Genomic DNA, 20,220 nt, shown 5'->3' with positions numbered 1-20,220 from the left:
ATGATCAGACCCTCAAATGAGTTTGATGATAAGGAACACTTCTTGGCACAACTTAGCGCTAGTACTACCGCACGAATGTCAGAGTGAAAGTACAACTCACTCAAATAGGCTGCTTTCGTAGCAGTACGTATGCCTCCACCGTAAGAGTAAACACTTATGGTAGTCAGGTAGCCTGAAGCTAAGCTTGACTGAGAGTTTCTTACAGAATACACACTCTCCGACCTTTCTCCTAGCTATGATCTATCCGTGAAAAAGCTTACTAAGCTTTTCTTCACCGAGTTATGTATCACCTTTCGTGACTAGCTGTCAACGAATTTATTGCTCTAAAAGCTTGAACTGTCGAGCCAAATAATTAAAGAATGCTCAGTACAAAAAGTGTCCAAGTAAAATATGTTATACTTTGGGAATCAAATCAATATTGGTGTAGTACAGTGTTCACACACTTTCAGACCCATTATCGACAACATATTTTTTGGTGTTGTCCGTTTCATTTACCCAGGTCAACTTCCGTGCCGAAAGGTTTTCATTTTTAATAGAAAGTACGGTTGCTATGGAAGATACATCCCCACTGACTGCCAGTTCTGCGACATGAAATAGGAAACACCAGATTTGGGATTGCCCAGCAATTGGCAGAAGCAGGCTCAAGGCCCTAGATTCCATCTACTTGGACAGGGATCACATCACCTCAGTCGCTCCCAGCAGGCTCCTGGAATTGTTCAGGTTGCTGGACTTTTATGACCATGTGTGATGTAGGGGAGCGCACAATAGACCATAGATCGCAGTTCAAAACCTCAATTTTACTATCTATCTATCTATCTTCACTGACTTTCTTTATAAAGATAGCGATATCGAAGCTGGGGGTGGAAATACACAATATATATATATGATGGTGTTTGTAATAAAAAGTATTAAGTAATTTTTTAAATAGTGTTCTGATAGTATTTCTTGATTCTTTGATGTTGTGAGACTGGTGAATCGAACAATAAAGTTGCATAAATAAAGGAAAATGGCATAATAAAAGAAGACACATAAAAAAGACAGAAAAAATGAATGGCGGAACATCTGAATAATTTTGGAAACACAGCAGGCTCGACGTAACCGTGCTTAGGAACGCCACAAAGCTGTACTTATTATATAAACGTTTATATGTACAGAATGAAATCGTGCGCTTATAGTAACTTGCTAATTTGGAACGGCCTCCTACTTAAATTACAACTATTTCTTTTCATAAAACTCAAAACAATAACCACATTCGAACCACAATTAGTTAGGTAGTAAGTGGTAATAGCATAAATACTGAGCTGTTCCAAAGGCGAGAGATGTAGGAATGAAACTACTATTAGCAAGAAACACCCTGTTTGGCCACTGTGTACCAGGCGCGGACCTTCACCAAAGACGGCGACTCGGACGTGGGCAGGTGCTGTTGCAACTGTAGCTCACTGTCGCTGACTGTGCCCCTTGTGGCGCGATCTAGAGCGTGAGTTGTGGACTGTGGTTGCAAAGCTACTGTGGTTCCCGCTGGTGCAGTTAGCGCCGAGGCCGCCGCCACTGAGCTGGCATTGCTGGTGCAGCAGGCGTCGCTGCAACCGCTCGATGTGGCAGTTTGTATGTTTGTTGTTGCGTATAAATTTTGATTTTGCTGCAATCTTACATTTCTATCGTGTTGTTTTTGTAATTGCATGTGAGACTCACATTCAATGTTTATAGTGGTTGCCGTTGTGGCCGTAGTAGTAGTCGAAGCAGCTGCGGTGCTGGTGTTGTTGCAGTCCATTTTGCTATTATGCAGTGCCGCGTGCCGCTCATAATATGGTTGTTGTTGTTGTTGCTGCTGCTGCTGATGCTGGTAGTATGACGGCGGCACATAATCGCATTGTTGCAGCAATAATTGCAACTGATATGCATTGTGTAGTTGTTGTGGATGGTGGAAGTGATAGGGTGCGGATTTGGGGCCCACCTGCGGACAGCGATACCGCACCGCAGCGCTGACGTCGCGTCGCGACCAATGCACACCGCTCGTATAGGTGTTCGTGGGCAGCATGTAGTCGTTGCTGCCATAGCGTTGCCACCCCGCCGTAACTGCGCCCTCATTACCACCATCTCCGCCACCGTCGTGCCCATCGCGTCGCCCGCTGCCGTTTTCACCGTGCGCACCACTCCAGCTCACCTCCTTGCGGGTTTTACTCGAACGCCGCTTGCTGCGCTGCTGCTGCAGCAAACGACTCCATTGCCGACGTTGATGAGGACGCAAATGGCGTAACTGTAGCTCGATTTGTGGCCGCAGGCAGTGATGGCACATGGAGGCCAGCTTGTCGCTGACCGCTTCTTCGCTATCGCTGTCGCATGAGGCAGTGGAGGCATCGCTGCTGGAAGTAGGCGCATTGCCTGCGGTCGCGCTGTGTGTACGCTTGTCAGTGATTTCGCGCAGTTGAGGTTTCTCGCAATTTGTGGTTGAAGAAGTTTGGCTTATTAGTGCATCGGCTGAGCGCTGCTGGTGTGGCTGTAATTCTGGCTGTGATGACTGTGGCTGTGCTTTATCTGGTAGTTGTATTTGTAGGACTTTCTTACTTGACTTACGTTTATTTGGCTTTTTGCATTTGTCGCGCTGTGTCTGCTCGTCCAGTGTCGTTTGCTGTTGCGACATTTGTTGCTCTGTTTGCTGTTGCCGTTGTTGTGATGATGATTGTTTGCGCCTATTGCGACTACTACGTGTACGACTATGATTAGTACCCCCGGCAGTAACCCCCTTGCCCCTTCCCGACGATTGTGCTTTGTGTTGCCGGTAATTACCGGCACTCTCGTCTCGTTTCTCCAGTGGATATGGTCAGAACGCTGAGTCGAAGACGGACATTGACCGTGATATGGCTTCGTCATTTCGACATGTCTCCAGAAACTCGTCCAACGTCACCACACCATCACGATTTTTGTCCATTTTCTGAAAAAATATATATAGATAGGGAACAATAAGTAAATCCGTCAAACTTTTGCATATTATAGAAATTGTTAGTCGTGTGCTATTGATGACTGAGTAAGCGATTGATTCGCTTTTCTGGGATTTCATGATTAACAGGCAGAGATCTTACTGGCATCATTGGAATATCAGAAGGATCACTGGAAACCATTCTGAAAGTTCATTAGGGCTTAAAAAAAGTGAAAGCACGACAGGTTCCAAAATCACTAAATTTTTTTCGAAAAACAACGTCGCGTTGACGTCTGTGAAACAATGCTTTCCGACTACCAGGATGTCCAGAAACATTATTACTGGCGATAAGTTTGGGATCTATGCTTACGGCCCGGAAACAGGTGAACAATCGGCCGAATATCGTGGAAAAGGTGAGCCGAAGTTGAAAAAACTACGTCAAACTATGACATGTTGAGAGTTTCCTTCGATTAACGAAGTATGGTGCCCTCCGAATTCATTCCGACCAGCCAAACAGTCAACAAGGATTATTATTTGATTGTTAGGCGTCGCTTTCGAGAACTTATTCGTAAACAGTGGCTGGAATTATAGGTCGCCAACTCTTGATTTTTGCACCACGATAATGTAACGTCGCATACCGCAGTGATTCTTCGCATATTTTTCGCTAAGTTTTCGACCAATATCGTGCCGCAAGCACCGTATTCACTTAATTTAGCTTTGTCTGCCTTCTGACTATTCACCAAACTCAAAAGACCTCTTGGGAGAACCGTTTTGAGTAAATTTAAGACAAGAAACGAAAATCGCTACGCGCATTGAGGGCAATTCTGGAAATTGACTTTAACAACTGTTTCGAGAATCGGAAAAAACGTTGGCAGAAGTGTATTGGGGCCAAGGGGGATTGCATTGACGGGACCAGATAGATTTTGAAGAATAAATTATGAACAAAGTATTACTATCTTTTGCTCGTAGTGTATACTATAGTGATCTTATCGATCGACAGTTTCGACAAGAGAGCTGCTTTTTGGAAAAGGTGACGCAAAACTTTAGATCGATAGCTCAAAACCTGAAAAGCTAGTTCACTTATAATGGGTTTTTAAATAGGAACATTACAAAAGTAGACCGATAAGGACAGCAAACGACGCCATATATTTTCTTTTTGTGAAAAAGTTTGAATCCACAGACACAGTACAAAATAGTCCCGTGTCAGTGAGACAGAGAAGTGCACGTAGTGTCGATAATATTGCCGCAATTGAGGAAGGACCCAAATCAGTATCTTACACGTCGTTCTCAGGCGTTGGGCATCTCTGTAACATCGTTGTCAAGAATTTTGCGAAAAGATCTTGGCCTGCATCCTTACCAGATCAACTTGATGCAAGAACTGAAACCCCTTGACCACGATAATCGTCATATGTTGGTGAGTTGGGCTGAGCAACAACTTGAAAATAATCCGAATTTTCATCGATATATCATCTTCAGGGATGAGGCTCATTTATGCCTGAATGGATTTGTCAAAAAGCAAAACATGCGTTATTGCAGCAATCCACATGGGTCACTATTGGATCTCTAAAAAATTGCGTTTAATTTGGTGCGGTTTATGAGCCGGCGGCATCATTAGGCCGTACTTCTTCCGTGATGATCAAGACCGGCATGTTACAGTGAATGGGAATCGCTACCGCTCAACGATAACCGAATATTATTTTTGATGATATGACAATATTATATATTTGACAATTTGTGGTTCTTATAAGACGGGCCCACAAGCCACACAGCGAATGTCAAAATCGGTTTGTTGAAACCCAAGTTTGGTGAACGAGTTGTCTGACGAAATGGCTCAGTCAATTGGCCGCCTCAATCGTGCGATTTGACGTTGTTAGACTATTTTCTGTGGAGCTACGTCAAGCCTAGGGTTTATGCCAATAAGCCATCAACAATTGATGAACTTCCTACGAATATCCAACGTAAAATTGCTGCAGTATCAGCTGATTTATGCTCGAAAACTGTCGAAAAATTGGGTTCAGTGTCTGAACTTCTGCAAGGGTGCCCATAGTGGCCATGCAAAAAATATCGAGTTCCATACATAATGGCATATTTTGTAGCGCTTTTATTGAAAACCCCGTTATATAGACAGTTTAAAATGACTTATTCCACAATAAAATATCGCTTTTCGAATGCGACTTCTTTACTTGTATCAAATCAAAATTCTTAATTTGATGCTTTTTGCAAAAATCTATCAAAAACGCAAAGAAATAATTAAAAATGCCTATACTACCAACTTTTAATATATTTGACTACAAAATTTCCTTTATATCTTCAATATCTTTGCAATTTTTTTGTAGTCTTTGTCTGTTAATCATAATTTTTTTCTTAGTAAAAATTGCAAACATTTATATTTGTGCTTTCTTGCCGCCAATATAATATTTAAAAGCAATTTGCTCAAGTTTGCGCTGAGATTAGCTTTTATAATTCACTAAGCCCACAGGTCATTAATTCAGAACAGCGCGATGAACCAAAAGAAAATATTTGCAAGGCAATTTAATGCCGCCACCATCATACATACATACCAACAAGCCGGATAATTGCAAACCGAAGCTATTTGAGAATAATTTCTCATTTCTGTTTAGCTACGTGCACACTAGGGACGTGCGCGACAATTGGCATTTCTACCCTTCCACTCCGCCGAGCTCTTTATAATGTTTATAAGCTGAATGCAAAAACTTATGTTCGTTTATTTGAATTTAAATTTTACGATTGCTAAGAAAAGCAACTCAATTCCAACGACATTTGTTTTATAGCTTGTGAAAGGTTAGCAAATGGACTAGCTGGCGGCACACTTACCTGGAATATGTGTTCGACTTTGTGTTTGATTTTCTCCTCCTCGGGACACTCGTCCGGTAGGCGTCCCATCAGTTCGTAAATGGCAGTCACAATATCAGTCATTTCTTCCCTCGTTATGAAGCCGTCGCCGTTGATGTCGTACAACGAGAATGTCCAGCGTAGTTTCTCCTCCACAGAGCCGCGCGACAATATCGATAGTCCTTGAACAAAGTCCTGCAAGCATAGGGAAAAACAAATGCTCGTAGATAATTTGCAAAACACCACTGTAAAATGAGTAGAGAAACAAGAAGAAAAATCTAATGACAAACAATTTTCTTGCCATGAAAGTTGAATATTTTTCAACTCCCCCACAAATGTAAATCCTCCGGTAGTTACTTCTACACCAGCTGTTGTGTGGTAACCACAAATGTCTCGTCATTCGTTATCGTCGGCTGTTCTTCTCATTACAAGCCCAATTGACAACTGTTGTGCACGACAGTTTGAAGTGCGTCATTTATTTTTATCACTCAGAAAATGGCGAATGAAATTACCGTAAACAGACAAATTGAATTGGAATGGACTTTAACGTATTTAGGTACAAGATATTTAGGCACAAATATATATTATGTCGAACGCGAAGTGCTGCTAGCGTTTGAGAATTATTGTAATTGAAAATAATGTAAGCCGCATGTAAATCTATAAGCCAAAGCATATTTGGTATACATTTTCAAGGTGCCATTGACTTTAATTTGTTAGAAAATCTGTTAAGAGCAGCTATTCTACGATATTTACGATCTGTAAAGCGTATTAAACATTTTGGAGCCCTTTTTTAATCACCAGTGCTTGCTTCCGAAAGCTCTTTTAAATTTTTGTTGAAAGCGCTGGAATTACATATTTACTAAATGAAGTTTAATCTGGTTTAATCCGATTACCTCAGTTCTCATCTGAGATATTCTATTAATTCAAATACTAAATATCTTTGCTTCGAATTGGGAAATTACTCAATTACTTGCCGCCTTTATAAATTATCTGAAACTTTTCTATGAAATTGACAGTAGAGTTATAGATTTAGGCATCCGTATTATTTGTTTAAGAAAACTGAAGATTAGTACTCCCAATACACATCTGCAATTCACCAAATTTTATATATATTTTATGAATGTTATTTTCTTCGATTTCTTCAGCTTTCATTTTACAATTTCTTTCATAGACTTAAGCATGCTGCCAAATATTTCTCAGAAATTCTAAACAAAGTATTGTTTCTGTAGACTTAAGCAAATAGGAAATCTACCTCAGCATCCCACGCAAGCATAACGACAATTATAAGCCATTAGCCTTCCGCAATAATATATCGCACCATACCTCGTTCAAAAACCAGCTATGTCTGAAAATTTGATGTTTTAAGCTTAATTATTTAATGAAACGTGTTGCTTATTCACACAAAGATTCTTTACAATTGTACCCAAAATATATTTGGTAAGGTTTAAGGGTGATGCTCTCAAGCAATGATAAAGAGAGAGGCTCTTTGATTTCCTTGAAATTAAAATTCTGGAATATAATTTATTGCTTTCCTCTAAATACTCAACGGTCACATAATCGGATACCTTCAAACAATTTTCTGAACCACCTCATTACCGATCCTAAGTTGTCATCCTTAGATCCCTATTTTTAATTAACCAAATTAGGAGGCAATATTCGATGAATTTGTTCCGCTTATCAGCCAGTACATTCATTGTAATCTAAGTTTTTTCATTACACCTAAAAATACCTTCGAAAGTTTGTAATCCCTCACATAAAAACATTATAGAGAATTTTACTTATTGATTTTAAAAATTTGCGACCATTTCAATCATTGTGGTTATGGATTTTTTTAGCTCAAGCAGCTGTAATCTTATATCATCTTCTGCATATGGCGTCTGGTAGGATTCCCAGCTTTACTACCTGGACGTAAATAAGGCAATGAACCGTTAAAAGCCCCAAAATTTTGGGAGAAGCTATCCTTACTGAGGGCTAAAAGATCAGTACATCTCTTGCGATTGGACTTTTGCGACAGCGGTAGTACCGATGGTGGCCCAGCTCTGGCCAATCTTCCGGAAGCCTAGCTATCTAGAAGTAGAACTCAAGAGGATATGGAAGTACCTACCCGCAAAGAGCCAACTTTAAATTTTGTTTTAAAATTGATAAACCTTTTGCCGAAACGTTCCAATTGATGAAACAAGTTTATGACGATTTCAAAGTAGTCGTGAGGACAAAAATGAAGATCAACGTATGGACCAATCAGAATCCGTGATCACCGGAAATTCCATAGAAACTGTGCGTGAAATGGACATCTCCAAAACATTGATTTGTCGCATTTTGACCGAACATTTGGGCTTACGAAAGGTGTGTGCACGGTTTGTTTCGCACAAATTGACTGACGAACAAAAATTGCTCAGAATCCAACATTCGAAGGACATCATTAAAGCGGTCAGAAAGGACAAAAAATTTCTTTACGATATTGTGACTGGTGACAAAACGTGGTGTTTCCAATTTGATCCTGAAACAAAACGCAAGAGTGCTGAATGGAAGGCACCGGACGAGCCGAAATCCAAAAAATCCCGCATGGAGAAGTCAAAAGTGAAGACAATGCTGATTTGTTCTTATGATTCTAAGGGTATTGTCCACAATGAATTTGTGAAGCGTTTGATGCGCCGTATTCGACGTGTTCGGCCCGAATATCGCGAAGATGACATCGCGTTTGGTGCGCGATAATGCGCCGTCTCATCGATCGACGCGTTTGGCCGATTATTTGACCAAAAACAACATTTTAACCATTAACTACTCTCCGTATTCACCTGATATGGCACCGAGCGACTTCTCCCTTTTCGAAGAAATGCATTTGCACATGAAAGGAAAGCGTTATGTAGACGTAGAGGCCATTCAAAAGGTTTGCACCAGCATACTGGCGGCCATACCGGCCAAGGAGCTAAACCACTCGTTCGACTTGCTTTTGGACCGCGCAAAAAGCTATATTGAAGCAAAAGGAGACCATTTGAATAAAATAAATTGATTTTGTTGAAAAAAAACCATTTATTCTGTTTTTTTTTTTTTTAAGTCCTGTTTACTTTGAATCTCTCCTTGTAGTACTTCAATAAAATAATTATTTTCCATTTTTATTCGAAAACATTTCCTATTTCCTTGTAAAAAGTAAAGTTGTCAATTAGTTGCATGTTTTGATAATTGAAAGAGTGTTGTCATACTAACCCAACAAGATAATTATTGGATAATTGTGGATCGAAATCTCCAATATATGGTACGTCGAATGGTTAAATATGCCGAAACTAATTTAACATAAGAATAAGTTTGATTCTCAGAAGCGATTACTGATATTGCTGTTTTTACATTTAATAAATATTTCTTTTCTTATCTTGTTTTGTTACTGAGTTTGAATTTTCATTACTTTCGTCATGACCTTGCAGTATTAATGGAATAAGGAAAATACCTTTGTCAGTCCTTTAGCTAAGCTTTCATTTACCACGGAACATTTGATTTTGTTTTTGGCCAAAGGCGGCCTATTTTCGAAAATTATTTATTTATTTTTTATTTTATTTATTTGTCTTATATATGTTATATATGTTATATATTATATGGCGTTAGCGTGATATAAATCCATGACATTTCACCATGATAGTCACGTGTTCGGCAATGCTTGTTGTATTTGTTGTAGCACTTAAGCCTCCTTCAAAGTGTAACAAATTGAATTATTTATAAAGTGCTTGGGCATTACGAAAAAAAAAACAGGGAATTGATGTCTGTTCTCTGTGCTCGTTTAGTGAGCAAAGTAAATATATTAGGAATCCACCCCATTTACTAATTCTATTTTCACGGAAGTACGCTAGGTGCTGTGTTGCGCATTTTTTCATGTTTTGTACCTTTTATCTATTTTAGGTAGACACTTATAAATACGCAATCATATCCAACCCACTTTTTCATTTATTTATTACAATATACTCCTAATAGTAGTATTGACTCGAGGGCAGGCAAAATTTGGAACCGAGATCAAATTTTCTTGGAAATTTGTTAAATCATACTTGCAGTACTATTTTTACTAAGTATTGTGTCAATAGATTTTTATTGTTTGTTAAATGAGTAGTAGGCGTGACCGCGGTTGTGTATTATAAGGACAAATGGCTTTCTCGGGGTAGAAACATATTCTCAGATGTCTCTGTGACGACCGCTTTATGGCAGGTAGTTTCAACTCAATCTTGTAGTAACTCTGCCTTTAAGGCCAAAAATCAGAAGCCGCTAAGTGGAATTCCTTTTTAATCGGCCAGCCCATTAGTTTTCTAGTAGATGGTTAGGTGGCAAATCGTTACGTCAACACGAATAACAGTATCTCCTTTCAGAAATAGTCCTCCTATATTCCACAATTATTGGGTGTGTCTCTTGTATATTTGAAATTTGGTGACATTTCCGTTTTACATATTTATTGCTGAATTACACACGCAGATCCTTTGATTTCTGCTTTTCCTCCTTCAATCTTAACTTTAATGTCACGCCAAATTTGTTTTGAATAATGCCTCAACATAATGAAAACGAAACACGAACACGTCGATGACTGCACAGCACCAAATATTTAAATATTTATTATAAAATACATGCAAAGCGTAAGCCGCCACAAGGATCTTCCAGTAGCAAACAATTTCACGCGCTCACACTTGACTTAGGTTGACTTGCCACGAGTTGAGTTGAAATTTATGGAGGATTTGCATGACTGTAAATTTCCGCGTTCAAATGGTGGAACACTGTGAAGCCAAAATTGCTTTGACTCAACAATCACGAAGCCACACAAATACGTACTATTAATATTTATTCACGAACATACGGAGATAAATTGCTCACAAGTATATAACAAGTTTTAAGGATTGCGGTGAATATGCGTGTGTATGAATGGCGAAAGTTGGTGATGGCGATTGATATTATAAATAAAGTGCTTTGTAAATTTGCTACTGAGGAATGGCAATGAAAGTTTGAAGATTTAAAATTGCTTTTGGAAATATCAGAAAGCCGCGAAACAGTTGCTAAGTAATTCAAAAGCAAGGCGTTTCCGCATAATCGCACCCACAACAACTTCGAATGATTCAAGAATAATTTGAGGAAATATTGACAAACAACCTCAGATGATTTAAGAATAATTGAATGCATAATTGATTTATTTAGCAATAACAAAGTAGAGCCTTTTGTTATATGCTTTTAGTACTTTATCCTTTAGTAAGAACGGATGAAAATACAGCCGTGGGAAAAGGCCAAGTATCCGTCGGACAAGAAAAGTTTGTTTAACAAATGGAATAATTTGACTAAAAAGGAGGAACAAAATAGAAACAGTTATGTATATTAATAATAACGATATAAATACCTAAATTCTATGACAGGAAAATATTTAGGTTTAAATCTGCAAAATGCATTGCGGTCTTTAGTGCCAGAAAGCGCAGCGAATATTTTATAACTTTAAGAGTAATAAAAGCCACATAACGCCTGCGGTCATACAGCTCTCATTTCTAAGTGTATTACAGAATATACTTTAATAGCGTCTAAAAAACTTACAAAAACTTATAAGAGAGCTTATGTATAGTTCAGAAAAACTTTTATTGACCATTAAAAGTGTTTTCTCTAGCTATCTTCATTTAATGTTTATGGTTTAAAATTTTCATTCACTTTTTAATTATCCCTAATTACATCATTTACAGCCAAAGTTTTACGATTATGGCAATTTACTTTCTAAAAATCTAATCTAAAGTGGTATCAAGATTGTATTTGTGGTAAATGCGAGTAATGAAGTGGATTAAATAAAATTAAATTATATTCAAAAAAAAAATATTAAAAAAAATTATAAGATAAAATAAATGAAATTAAATTGAAGTGAATTGAATTAAATTAAATTAAATTAACTTTAAATAGATAAGATTGAATGGTTTTTAAAACCCGTACGATTTTTCTAAGGTTGTATGTTTTTTGCTTTCAATGTCGAGGTACTATACATATCGCGTAAGAAACAATTCCAACTCGTTTGAGACTAAATATAACTACACAAAGAGTAATCCATTTCGAGGTTGCCTACTATAAAAAAACACAGAAACTTCAAGCTTAATGGAAAATGCTTATTATCATTCGAAAGAATATTTTTTGAAGATTATATTTTTAAAATGTTGGTCGCGACTATGCCCCTGATGGTCCATTCGTTGAGTCCAATTTTCGATGACTCGTTCGAAGATTTCGACTGATAACTGGCGAATGACATGCCTGATGTTTTGCTCCAAAGCTTAAATCGAAGCGGGATTGTCTGCATAGGCTTTAGACTTTACATATCCCGAACACACGATCTTGATGGCCAATCGGCCAGCCCAAAACGTAAGTGAGTTCTCTCAATAAACTCATTGACTCATGCGATGTGTGGGAAGTGGCACCGTTTTGTTGAAACCAAACATCGCCGAGATGACGAGCTTCAATTTCATCATCGGCATGAAGATATAAGAACCAATGATTCCACCGACCTACAAACCACACTAAACTTTTGTTTTTCTGGATGAAATGGCAGCTCTTGAACCTCCTCAGGTTTCTCTTCGTCTTGTACATATCCACCGAGGACCACTGAACAAAATTTGATTCGAAAACTTCGGATCTTCTTGAAACTTTTTAAGAGCCAAAAGAGCGAAGCGATGTTGGAAAGGTCGAGGGTTCTTCAACAAACTTTATTTTATACGCTTTCAATTTAAGATTTCGCCGTAAAATTCGTAAAGCCGTTCTATTTGTCAGTCTATTCGGTCCAAAATTATTCATTCTTTACAGAACATGAATTTTCGTAGTTAAATTACAAATCGTTCAACTTCAACATTGTTCAGGTATAAGTCTTTTCATGATAAAATGCCAAACAATACCGAATGAAAAAACATGACAGCTTGAGACCATTAATGTCAAAAAAAGGCTATTGAAAAAAGTACCTTTACTTGGATCACTCGTTATATACTTAACTTACTTCCAAAATAAGTAGTGATATTTTGAAATGAAGGCAAACTCCATAAACTGGGACTGACAATATAATTCTAAACATTAAATGTCTTCTGCCTGAATTAACACCAAATGCGCCATTTGGGCACACTATACGTAAGACCTTCAGGTATAAACATCTCGTGACATGGTTATTTTTGGTACCTTTCAATGAATCTACTTATCTCCGTGGTGCTTTTGTAAATAGACATTCAAGGTTTGGCAACTGATGCATTTGAAAGGTTATAAATAGAGGTTTTTATAGAGTTTGACGCTGCGTACAATATTGTTATAAGACAACGTGTTAACGAGTGTTTTAAACGTGTGTTATCAAAAAGTAAATGCTCTTTTTTGGTGGTTATAAGTCTATATGTACTTTCCCTGTACCCATTTAATAAGCCCTTAGTTCTTGTCTTGTCATATTTTAGCCATATATTTTTCGTTATCTTGCATTTGGTTTATATTTCCATCTGTTCTCAGCTATTTGTTAGAATGACTTATTTATCTCCCTATAGATCATTCCTAGCGGCCACGGGTTTTTCTCTGATTCAGACTGACTTGGCCAACTCGTCTGATTTTTCGTTATCGAAAATGTTTCTTTGATCAGAAAGCGAAATTATTTACAAGTGGAGCTCACCTACCAGTAAGCACAAACCTACTTACATTTATTGACCACAAGGCTGTAAATATGGCCTGAGCAGTTCACTATATCTTCCCGATTTATTCAGAAGAGATCTAGATACCTTGTCTATGCATAGTATTTCTGAGTTAAAGAAGCTAGCTAAGTTTGGTAGACGAATGGATAGATATATTAAGATCATCGAAACAAACTATCTCCAGTTCTAGTTTGTTTTTCCCTTCCGAAACCTCTTCTCCATACGGGTCGAGGGGGTATCGCAGCTGGAAATCACTACTGAAATCCCACCCGGGGAGGATGTTTTCCGCTCTATGGATTAAAATATATTTTTGTGCTAGTTCAGGATATCGCTGTGTCTATAACTTTCGTGTTCCCATTTTCCTACCTCCTTAATTTTTAAAACAAAACTGCGTAAGTAAGCGCAAGTACACCCATTTTCGCAAAAACCTCATAGTCTTACTAGTTTACAATTCTTTGTGAGGCATTGGAAAAGAAGAACACTTGTGTTAGAACATATAAATTAGCAAGTAGCCAGTACAAATTTGCAGTTTCCCAGCTCGGTGGGATGTCTGAAGGTATGCGCTCCTAAGTATTTAAATATTGACCTCCCAAGTGCGAGACATTGTAGAGTAGTTTCCACCTCATCTTCTTCTACACGTCTTCTGCAGATGTCGTCTGGTAAGATTCCCAACCTTACAGCGTGTAATAGGTCAATGGCCTGTTAGAAGTTCTATAAAAAGAGATCTATAGACCACCTGCTATCGTTCTTGGGCTAAAAGGCTTTTGCGACAGCGAGGATACGGGAGCATCGACCTGCTCCCATTTTTCAAATAAAATCGGTGCCAGTGAAAATGGGGTTAGGCACTCTGTTACCAGCCTTGAACGCACTGTTAACGAACTCAAGAATGAGTGGATGTTGACTTCTATGAAGGAGGCTGCAGTATTACTAGACTTATTTCAAGAATTAGTCTTCAAAAAAGTATACTCAGTTAAGATTTATGCTATTTGTTCGGTATATCCAAAATGATACTGTTATGAGAAAATATGTTACTTTTTAGTTTATTTAGTTATAGTTTCGCAGAGGTCTTGCTTTTAGGCCACGACCCATCTAGTAAAGATCTGGCAATCAGTAAACTTAGCCACTGGAAAAACTGTATGTTTCTCGACCGTAAAATGTTTCGGCACAAGCTCGAAATTAATTTGAACGATGGAACCATGAAAAATAAGTGATTGAATAATTAGGGCAGGCAGACACTAAAACGATGCCATAAACACAATGTTGTACAAAGATGTGCAGGGCGACAAGAGACGAGCAAATAAACACAACAGCATGATATTAAGCTGACCAACACAGCACACCGAAGCAATAAAGAAATTAACTAAATTTTTGGGAGCTACCGGAAGGTCGATACTTGTTTTGGACGCCGCGACAGGCACAAAAGGCAGACCAAAGGAGGCGTAGTAAAAGCTAAATGAAAACAAAAAGCACATTTGTGAACCCCAAATGCCATAAAAGAGCATAAACGGCAGCTTGCACCACACAAGGGGAGGGCGCGCAAAAAATGTAATAACTCTAAGCAACAACAACGACCAAATTAAAAACAAACGCGCTGTGTACGTACATTCCGGTGGTCGCCACAGACAATTTGTGTAGAGGCACAGTCTTTATATGGTTATGCCATTAAGTGAGCTTTACAAAGGCAAAGTACAAATAAATAAGAGACGGCAAAAATGTATGCGAGAGTGGCTGCTAAGCGATAAAAAATGTTCGCAAAAAACGAGAAGACCAGCACTAAAGACCAGACCGAGTAGTAAAGAACAGAAGCGGCGGCGTAAAAAGTAAACAAATAATGCTTATCAACATAAAGTATATTATAAAGCTCATTAAGCTGTGAGCGGCGACGCAGTTATACGCCGACCTCGTAGATGGCGTGGCATTTTGCTGAAAGGGAGCGCTAATGTTTACTCGCATGCCATTCACATACATTTATACAATGTATACATGTGTAGTAGTGTATCTGCACAGCATCGGCAATAGTGAAACTCTCACAGCAGGGATGTGTGGCGCATTAGCATTGATGGCCGCAGACACAAGGGTCCTCTTAGTAAGCGCTACATAATAATATGCGGCTGAAGTCAATGCTGATGTGTTTGTTTGTGTCATGACAGTTGACCTTTAATACAGCGCGTTGTTAACCAACACATAACAACACTAAACACCTAATCAAGTGACACAAAATGACAAGAAGCGAGCTTAAAATGTTAATGCCATATTATGTTTCTGCGATATTAGTGGCGCGCATTGCAAGCGAATTGGGTGGAATGCGCGGCGGAAGGGTCGGTACATACATAAATGTTTGACAGTAAAGTTTATACAATATGTAGAAATGTACTGAATTTGACATATGTACTATTTAATATGGCAATAGAGCTTAACTGCCGATAAGACGGAATTAAATAGTTAAATTAATATCATGACACATTTTTTTTTGAAATTTCTGAGATAAAAAGAAAAATATGCAGCTACTCAGTATCAGTGTAAGCTACATTATAAACTTCTGTAAACCACCCCGAACCCATCAAAAATTCGATTAAAGGTTTTACCTATACTTCTGCTGGTCCAATTTGTTTCCTTCCAAGCAACTTCCACAACTGCCTCCCAGTGAAATTTTTAAATTTACGCCGTAAACACTGACTGGTAAAAGGTATGTTGTTGTACCGTTTATCTTGGATTGGTTGACATCGAAGTCATTGAACAGTAGGCCTAGGAAACGTGCTATTTCAACGGGGTCGGACCATAGGAGAGGATTGTCAGATGGGTGAGCTTCGCTGGGCATGAAAAGGAATCGTGTTGGATTCTGGATAAGTAAGAATTTAAACTGCTACAGTATCCAGAACGAAGTCGCGCAGGAGTCCCTTTAGAATCTCGACCCAACTCGAGCTTTTCATTTGCAATAGGTGGCGATTTGATTCCAAGGGGTCGAACCATAGGAAAGGGATGTTAGATGAGTAAGGCATGTGAAGAAATTGGACTTTCGAAGGGCATGTGAAGAAATTGGACTTGATTCTAGATAAGAAGGAGCTTAACCTGCTAAAGTATCCAGAGAGGAGTCGCGCAAGTCTCCCTCTAGAGTCTCGGCACAACTCGAGCTCTTCGTCTGTAATGGGTGACGATTTGACTCCAAGTATGCTATTCAGTGAAAGGAAGTCGGTGATGGTGTTTATCTCTCCACCCTGAATAACAGTCAGCGCGTGTCTAAGGCTTGTTGCTTCCGAAGTCTTGTTGCCGTATTGTTCGTCAAAGTAATCAAGGAAAGACCTTTTTATGTTTCTAAGGGGAATTGTCCCGTTTCAAGCAGACGACTGCAGCAGAAACTACTTGGAGAGGAGTGCATTATGCTCCTTAACCGGAAGCATGGGGGCCCCGATATGTACATAAGTATTCAACCGGAGACATCAAGAGACCTCCTGTACTCATTCGGAGTACAGGTTTTAACACGTATGAAGCTTTTTCGTCCGAATTTCAATACATCCAAGCGATTATATCGGTACAAGATAGTTTATGGCCGGCCGGAAAAGGCTATCCTTACTAAGAGTGAGTTGGTCATCAAAGTTCTTTTAATATAAAGTGTAGGATTGTCAAGCGCATACCAGCCGTATCATAAGATATAAGCAGTCTGGCCTACCTAATTCTTAATTTAAGCGCAAGTATAGTGAATTCAAGACTCAGCTATTTATGTGTATTCTTCTGAAAGAGGTTGCGCCCTGAAGTAGTAGATCTGCTGCATGTTTGAGGGCCGTTAACTATCATGGCAGCGAGCTTGAGCAAATGGATAGTTTCCAGAAGACTCCACCACTATTCTCCGCCGTACCCTTTGACCATGAGCCATGAGTGTTCAGTCGTATAGAAGACTGAACATAAGGTGTTTCATACTCATAAGTTTTGTTTTTGATGTAAAGAGCTCTGAATATGCTTCCGGTAATAAATTTTTAAGTGCTTCCTTGCTACCGAGGACAGTCTACACTGATAAATTTTTGCTATCGGCCTAGCTTAACCGTGTTGGAGTCGATTTTTCGGAATGCTAGTTAGAAACAGGTCAAGCAGTGTTTCTAGCGTTTACAATAAAAAAAGGGGAGACTGATGGATCTGAAATCCTCTGCCGCTACGTTCGAACTCTTACCGGTGTTCGTTATGAATGCTACTCTAACCTACTTTCAAGCCACGAAATTTATCTCAATCTTATATTTGGTTAATACCCACATATAGATAGCATGGAGCGAATAGTTTATCATTGGCTTACGTTGGGAACGAATTTTATTTATGGCAACACAATTAAGTCGTTATTTATACGGCCTTTTTTAGTTTTTACCAAGATTTTCAATACTTTTCTCTTATTTATTACATTTCCGTATTTTATTGTTTGCAACAGTGCGCCATAAATTCCGCTGCTTTACGAGTTTGCGAGCCAGATTCTTAGTGACTTGTTTGTCGGTCAGTTTAAACCAATATTCATTAATTCACGCGAGCCAAAAAGGCACAAAAAGAGAGTAATTGTCAAATAAGAACAAAAACGAGAAGGAATTGCGCAAACCGTTGCCCATTAAAATGCATGGTTTCATTAGCATCTGCGATTGCTATATCTTCCACAAAGGGTTCCTTCCGCATTTAATTAAAATAAATTGTTTTGGGTTCAGAAAATGCTTTACTCTCTTTTTCACTTGAAGCGCGTGAACTTAATTAACTTTTAAATGAATATTGATCATTTGGCTGGGGTTAGTGAGGACCTTGATATGTGGGGCTAAAAATATGCAAATATTATTTTTATTAAGCAGGAGAATTTATATATAAGTATTCTTCCAAGTAGTTACTACAACGTTTTACATTAAATATATACCCATATTTTATTATGTTTGCTTTGTAATTGTAGAAAAATATCTTAATTTTTTCTTTCATCACTTACCTCAAAGCTAACAATGCCGCTGTGGTCCTGATCGAGTGTGTTGAAAACGTAGTGTGCGTACAGGGTGGGGTTGGCTGTTGTGTACAATTTTGAAGCATAATTGAAGGCGCATATTCCATTGAGAGTGTTATTTGAACAGCGTAGTTGGGTTGTAAATGATTGTTCGTATATTATCGGAGTTTTATGAAATAAATAAAAATTGATTAAACTTTTTCGTAGACAAGTGGTAATGTTATTTTATTTAATTTTTAGTTATTAGTATTAAACAACTATGCATTTGAAATACAACCTTATGTATGTAGGAAAGGGTTTAGTTCGAGCAGAATCGAACACTTAATATTATCGTAAAATGTATATAAGGATTTCAGTATTGTGAATTATCAACACTGTGTACTTATTTCTTCTACGTTTATTTATAGGTGTAATACCCAGTTGCTGTGGCATCCGCTCAACAATTAAGAGCCAGGTTTGAATGGAAGTTATTACAAAGAATTTAATAATAAAGATGCAAATTATGCGATAATATAATCAGTATATATGAGCTGTTGTAAGGTAAGAGCAGATTTTGCCATTTTGATACTAAACTGCATTATAAAGTAGTATTTTTATTAGTATTTTCGCACATCCAAAATGAGAAACCGGCTAGTCGATTACCACCGGTGATCACGACAAAAACTACCTGCAGGTCAATGTATCACCGATAATACACTCCTAGGCCAAAGCGCAACATGTATTTATTTGCTTGGCGCCTCGGAGTAGATTTTTGTCATGATCACTGGTGATACACTGGCTGCCAACGCGTTAATGAACAGCTGTTATACCTCCTTGTGTTCTTCATTTCATCAGCTGATTGCTATTTTATCAATGCACACAACCAAATTTACAGCAGGGACAAGAACCCACAGAGTGAAACTCAGTCAAATTTACAGTGTGAGGGGAAAAGTCACAGATTTTGACCTCTTGAAAGTTAAATTAGTATTGGTATATTAGCAATATATTCCTGTTTTAACCCATTTTGAGCAGGTTGGAGTTGATATAATGAATTACTAAACTCGCGTAACATGTTGCTAAAGAGTATAATAGTTTTTTTCACTTATAGGTTTGTATAGCCTAAAACTAATCGAGATACATATAGAATTACGTATATATAAAAGATCAGGACGCCGAGGCAAGTTGGCGTCTGGGTGAATATATGTCCTTCCATCGGTGCGTCTAGATTGAGCAAAACTTTTCGTTTGGATTGAAAATTATTTAAAATGCGATAACTCTCTAAATATATATCTCAAAGTCCATAAAGGAGACGCTACGGAAAGGCTAAATAGCAGCTGGTGTCAAAATTTGGAAACGCGTATGATATCACCCACTTTTAGGTTAAATCGCATATCTCAATAACGATTCGACCAATTTCAATCAAATTAGATTGTCCTGACAATCGTATAATATGAGAAATCACCCTACAACCACGCTTACTTTCCATATAATACAGTTTTTAAATTTTATCGAATTCTTTAACTTACTTATTAAAAGCACTAATAAAGCCTTACACAACTAGGACATGATCTAAAAATAATCAAAATCGAACCATAACTTTTAAGCGCCACAAAACTAATTTGTGCACTCTAGTAAGCATTAATTTTTTAACGAAAATGTCGATCAATCGGTGAGGTGTAAAAGTGAAATTCGGAGGGAAGACTTTTCTGATAATAATATACAATAATGCACTTATCCTGACTTTTATGTACCTAATGTAAAGGTTAATTTTATCATACATACGAGGGCTGCTATATATATTTCTGGCCTAATAATGAAAATAGGAATATTTATCAACGAAAATGTTTTTTTTTTCGTTGGATTTCGGGCTCATACGC

General features: G+C 38.2%; 1 protein-coding gene across 1 annotated transcript in view; it reads right to left on the bottom strand.

Moving 5' to 3' along the window:
- Positions 1-526: 526 nt before the first annotated feature.
- Positions 527-20,220, bottom strand: part of LOC105221954 (uncharacterized) — a 201,084-nt gene continuing 181,390 nt past the window's right edge. Inside the window, 3 exon segments of the mRNA XM_049454892.1 lie at positions 527-2,932; positions 5,753-5,965; positions 18,353-18,426. Coding sequence (XP_049310849.1) covers positions 1,340-2,932; positions 5,753-5,965; positions 18,353-18,426 — 1,880 coding nt within the window. The 3' untranslated portion in view covers positions 527-1,339.

This window comes from Bactrocera dorsalis, chromosome 4 (genome assembly GCF_023373825.1).
Source record: "Bactrocera dorsalis isolate Fly_Bdor chromosome 4, ASM2337382v1, whole genome shotgun sequence".
Taxonomy (NCBI): Eukaryota; Metazoa; Arthropoda; class Insecta; order Diptera; family Tephritidae; genus Bactrocera; species Bactrocera dorsalis.
Note: the sequence above shows the minus strand (reverse complement) of the source record. Positions and strands in the feature narration are given on the sequence as shown.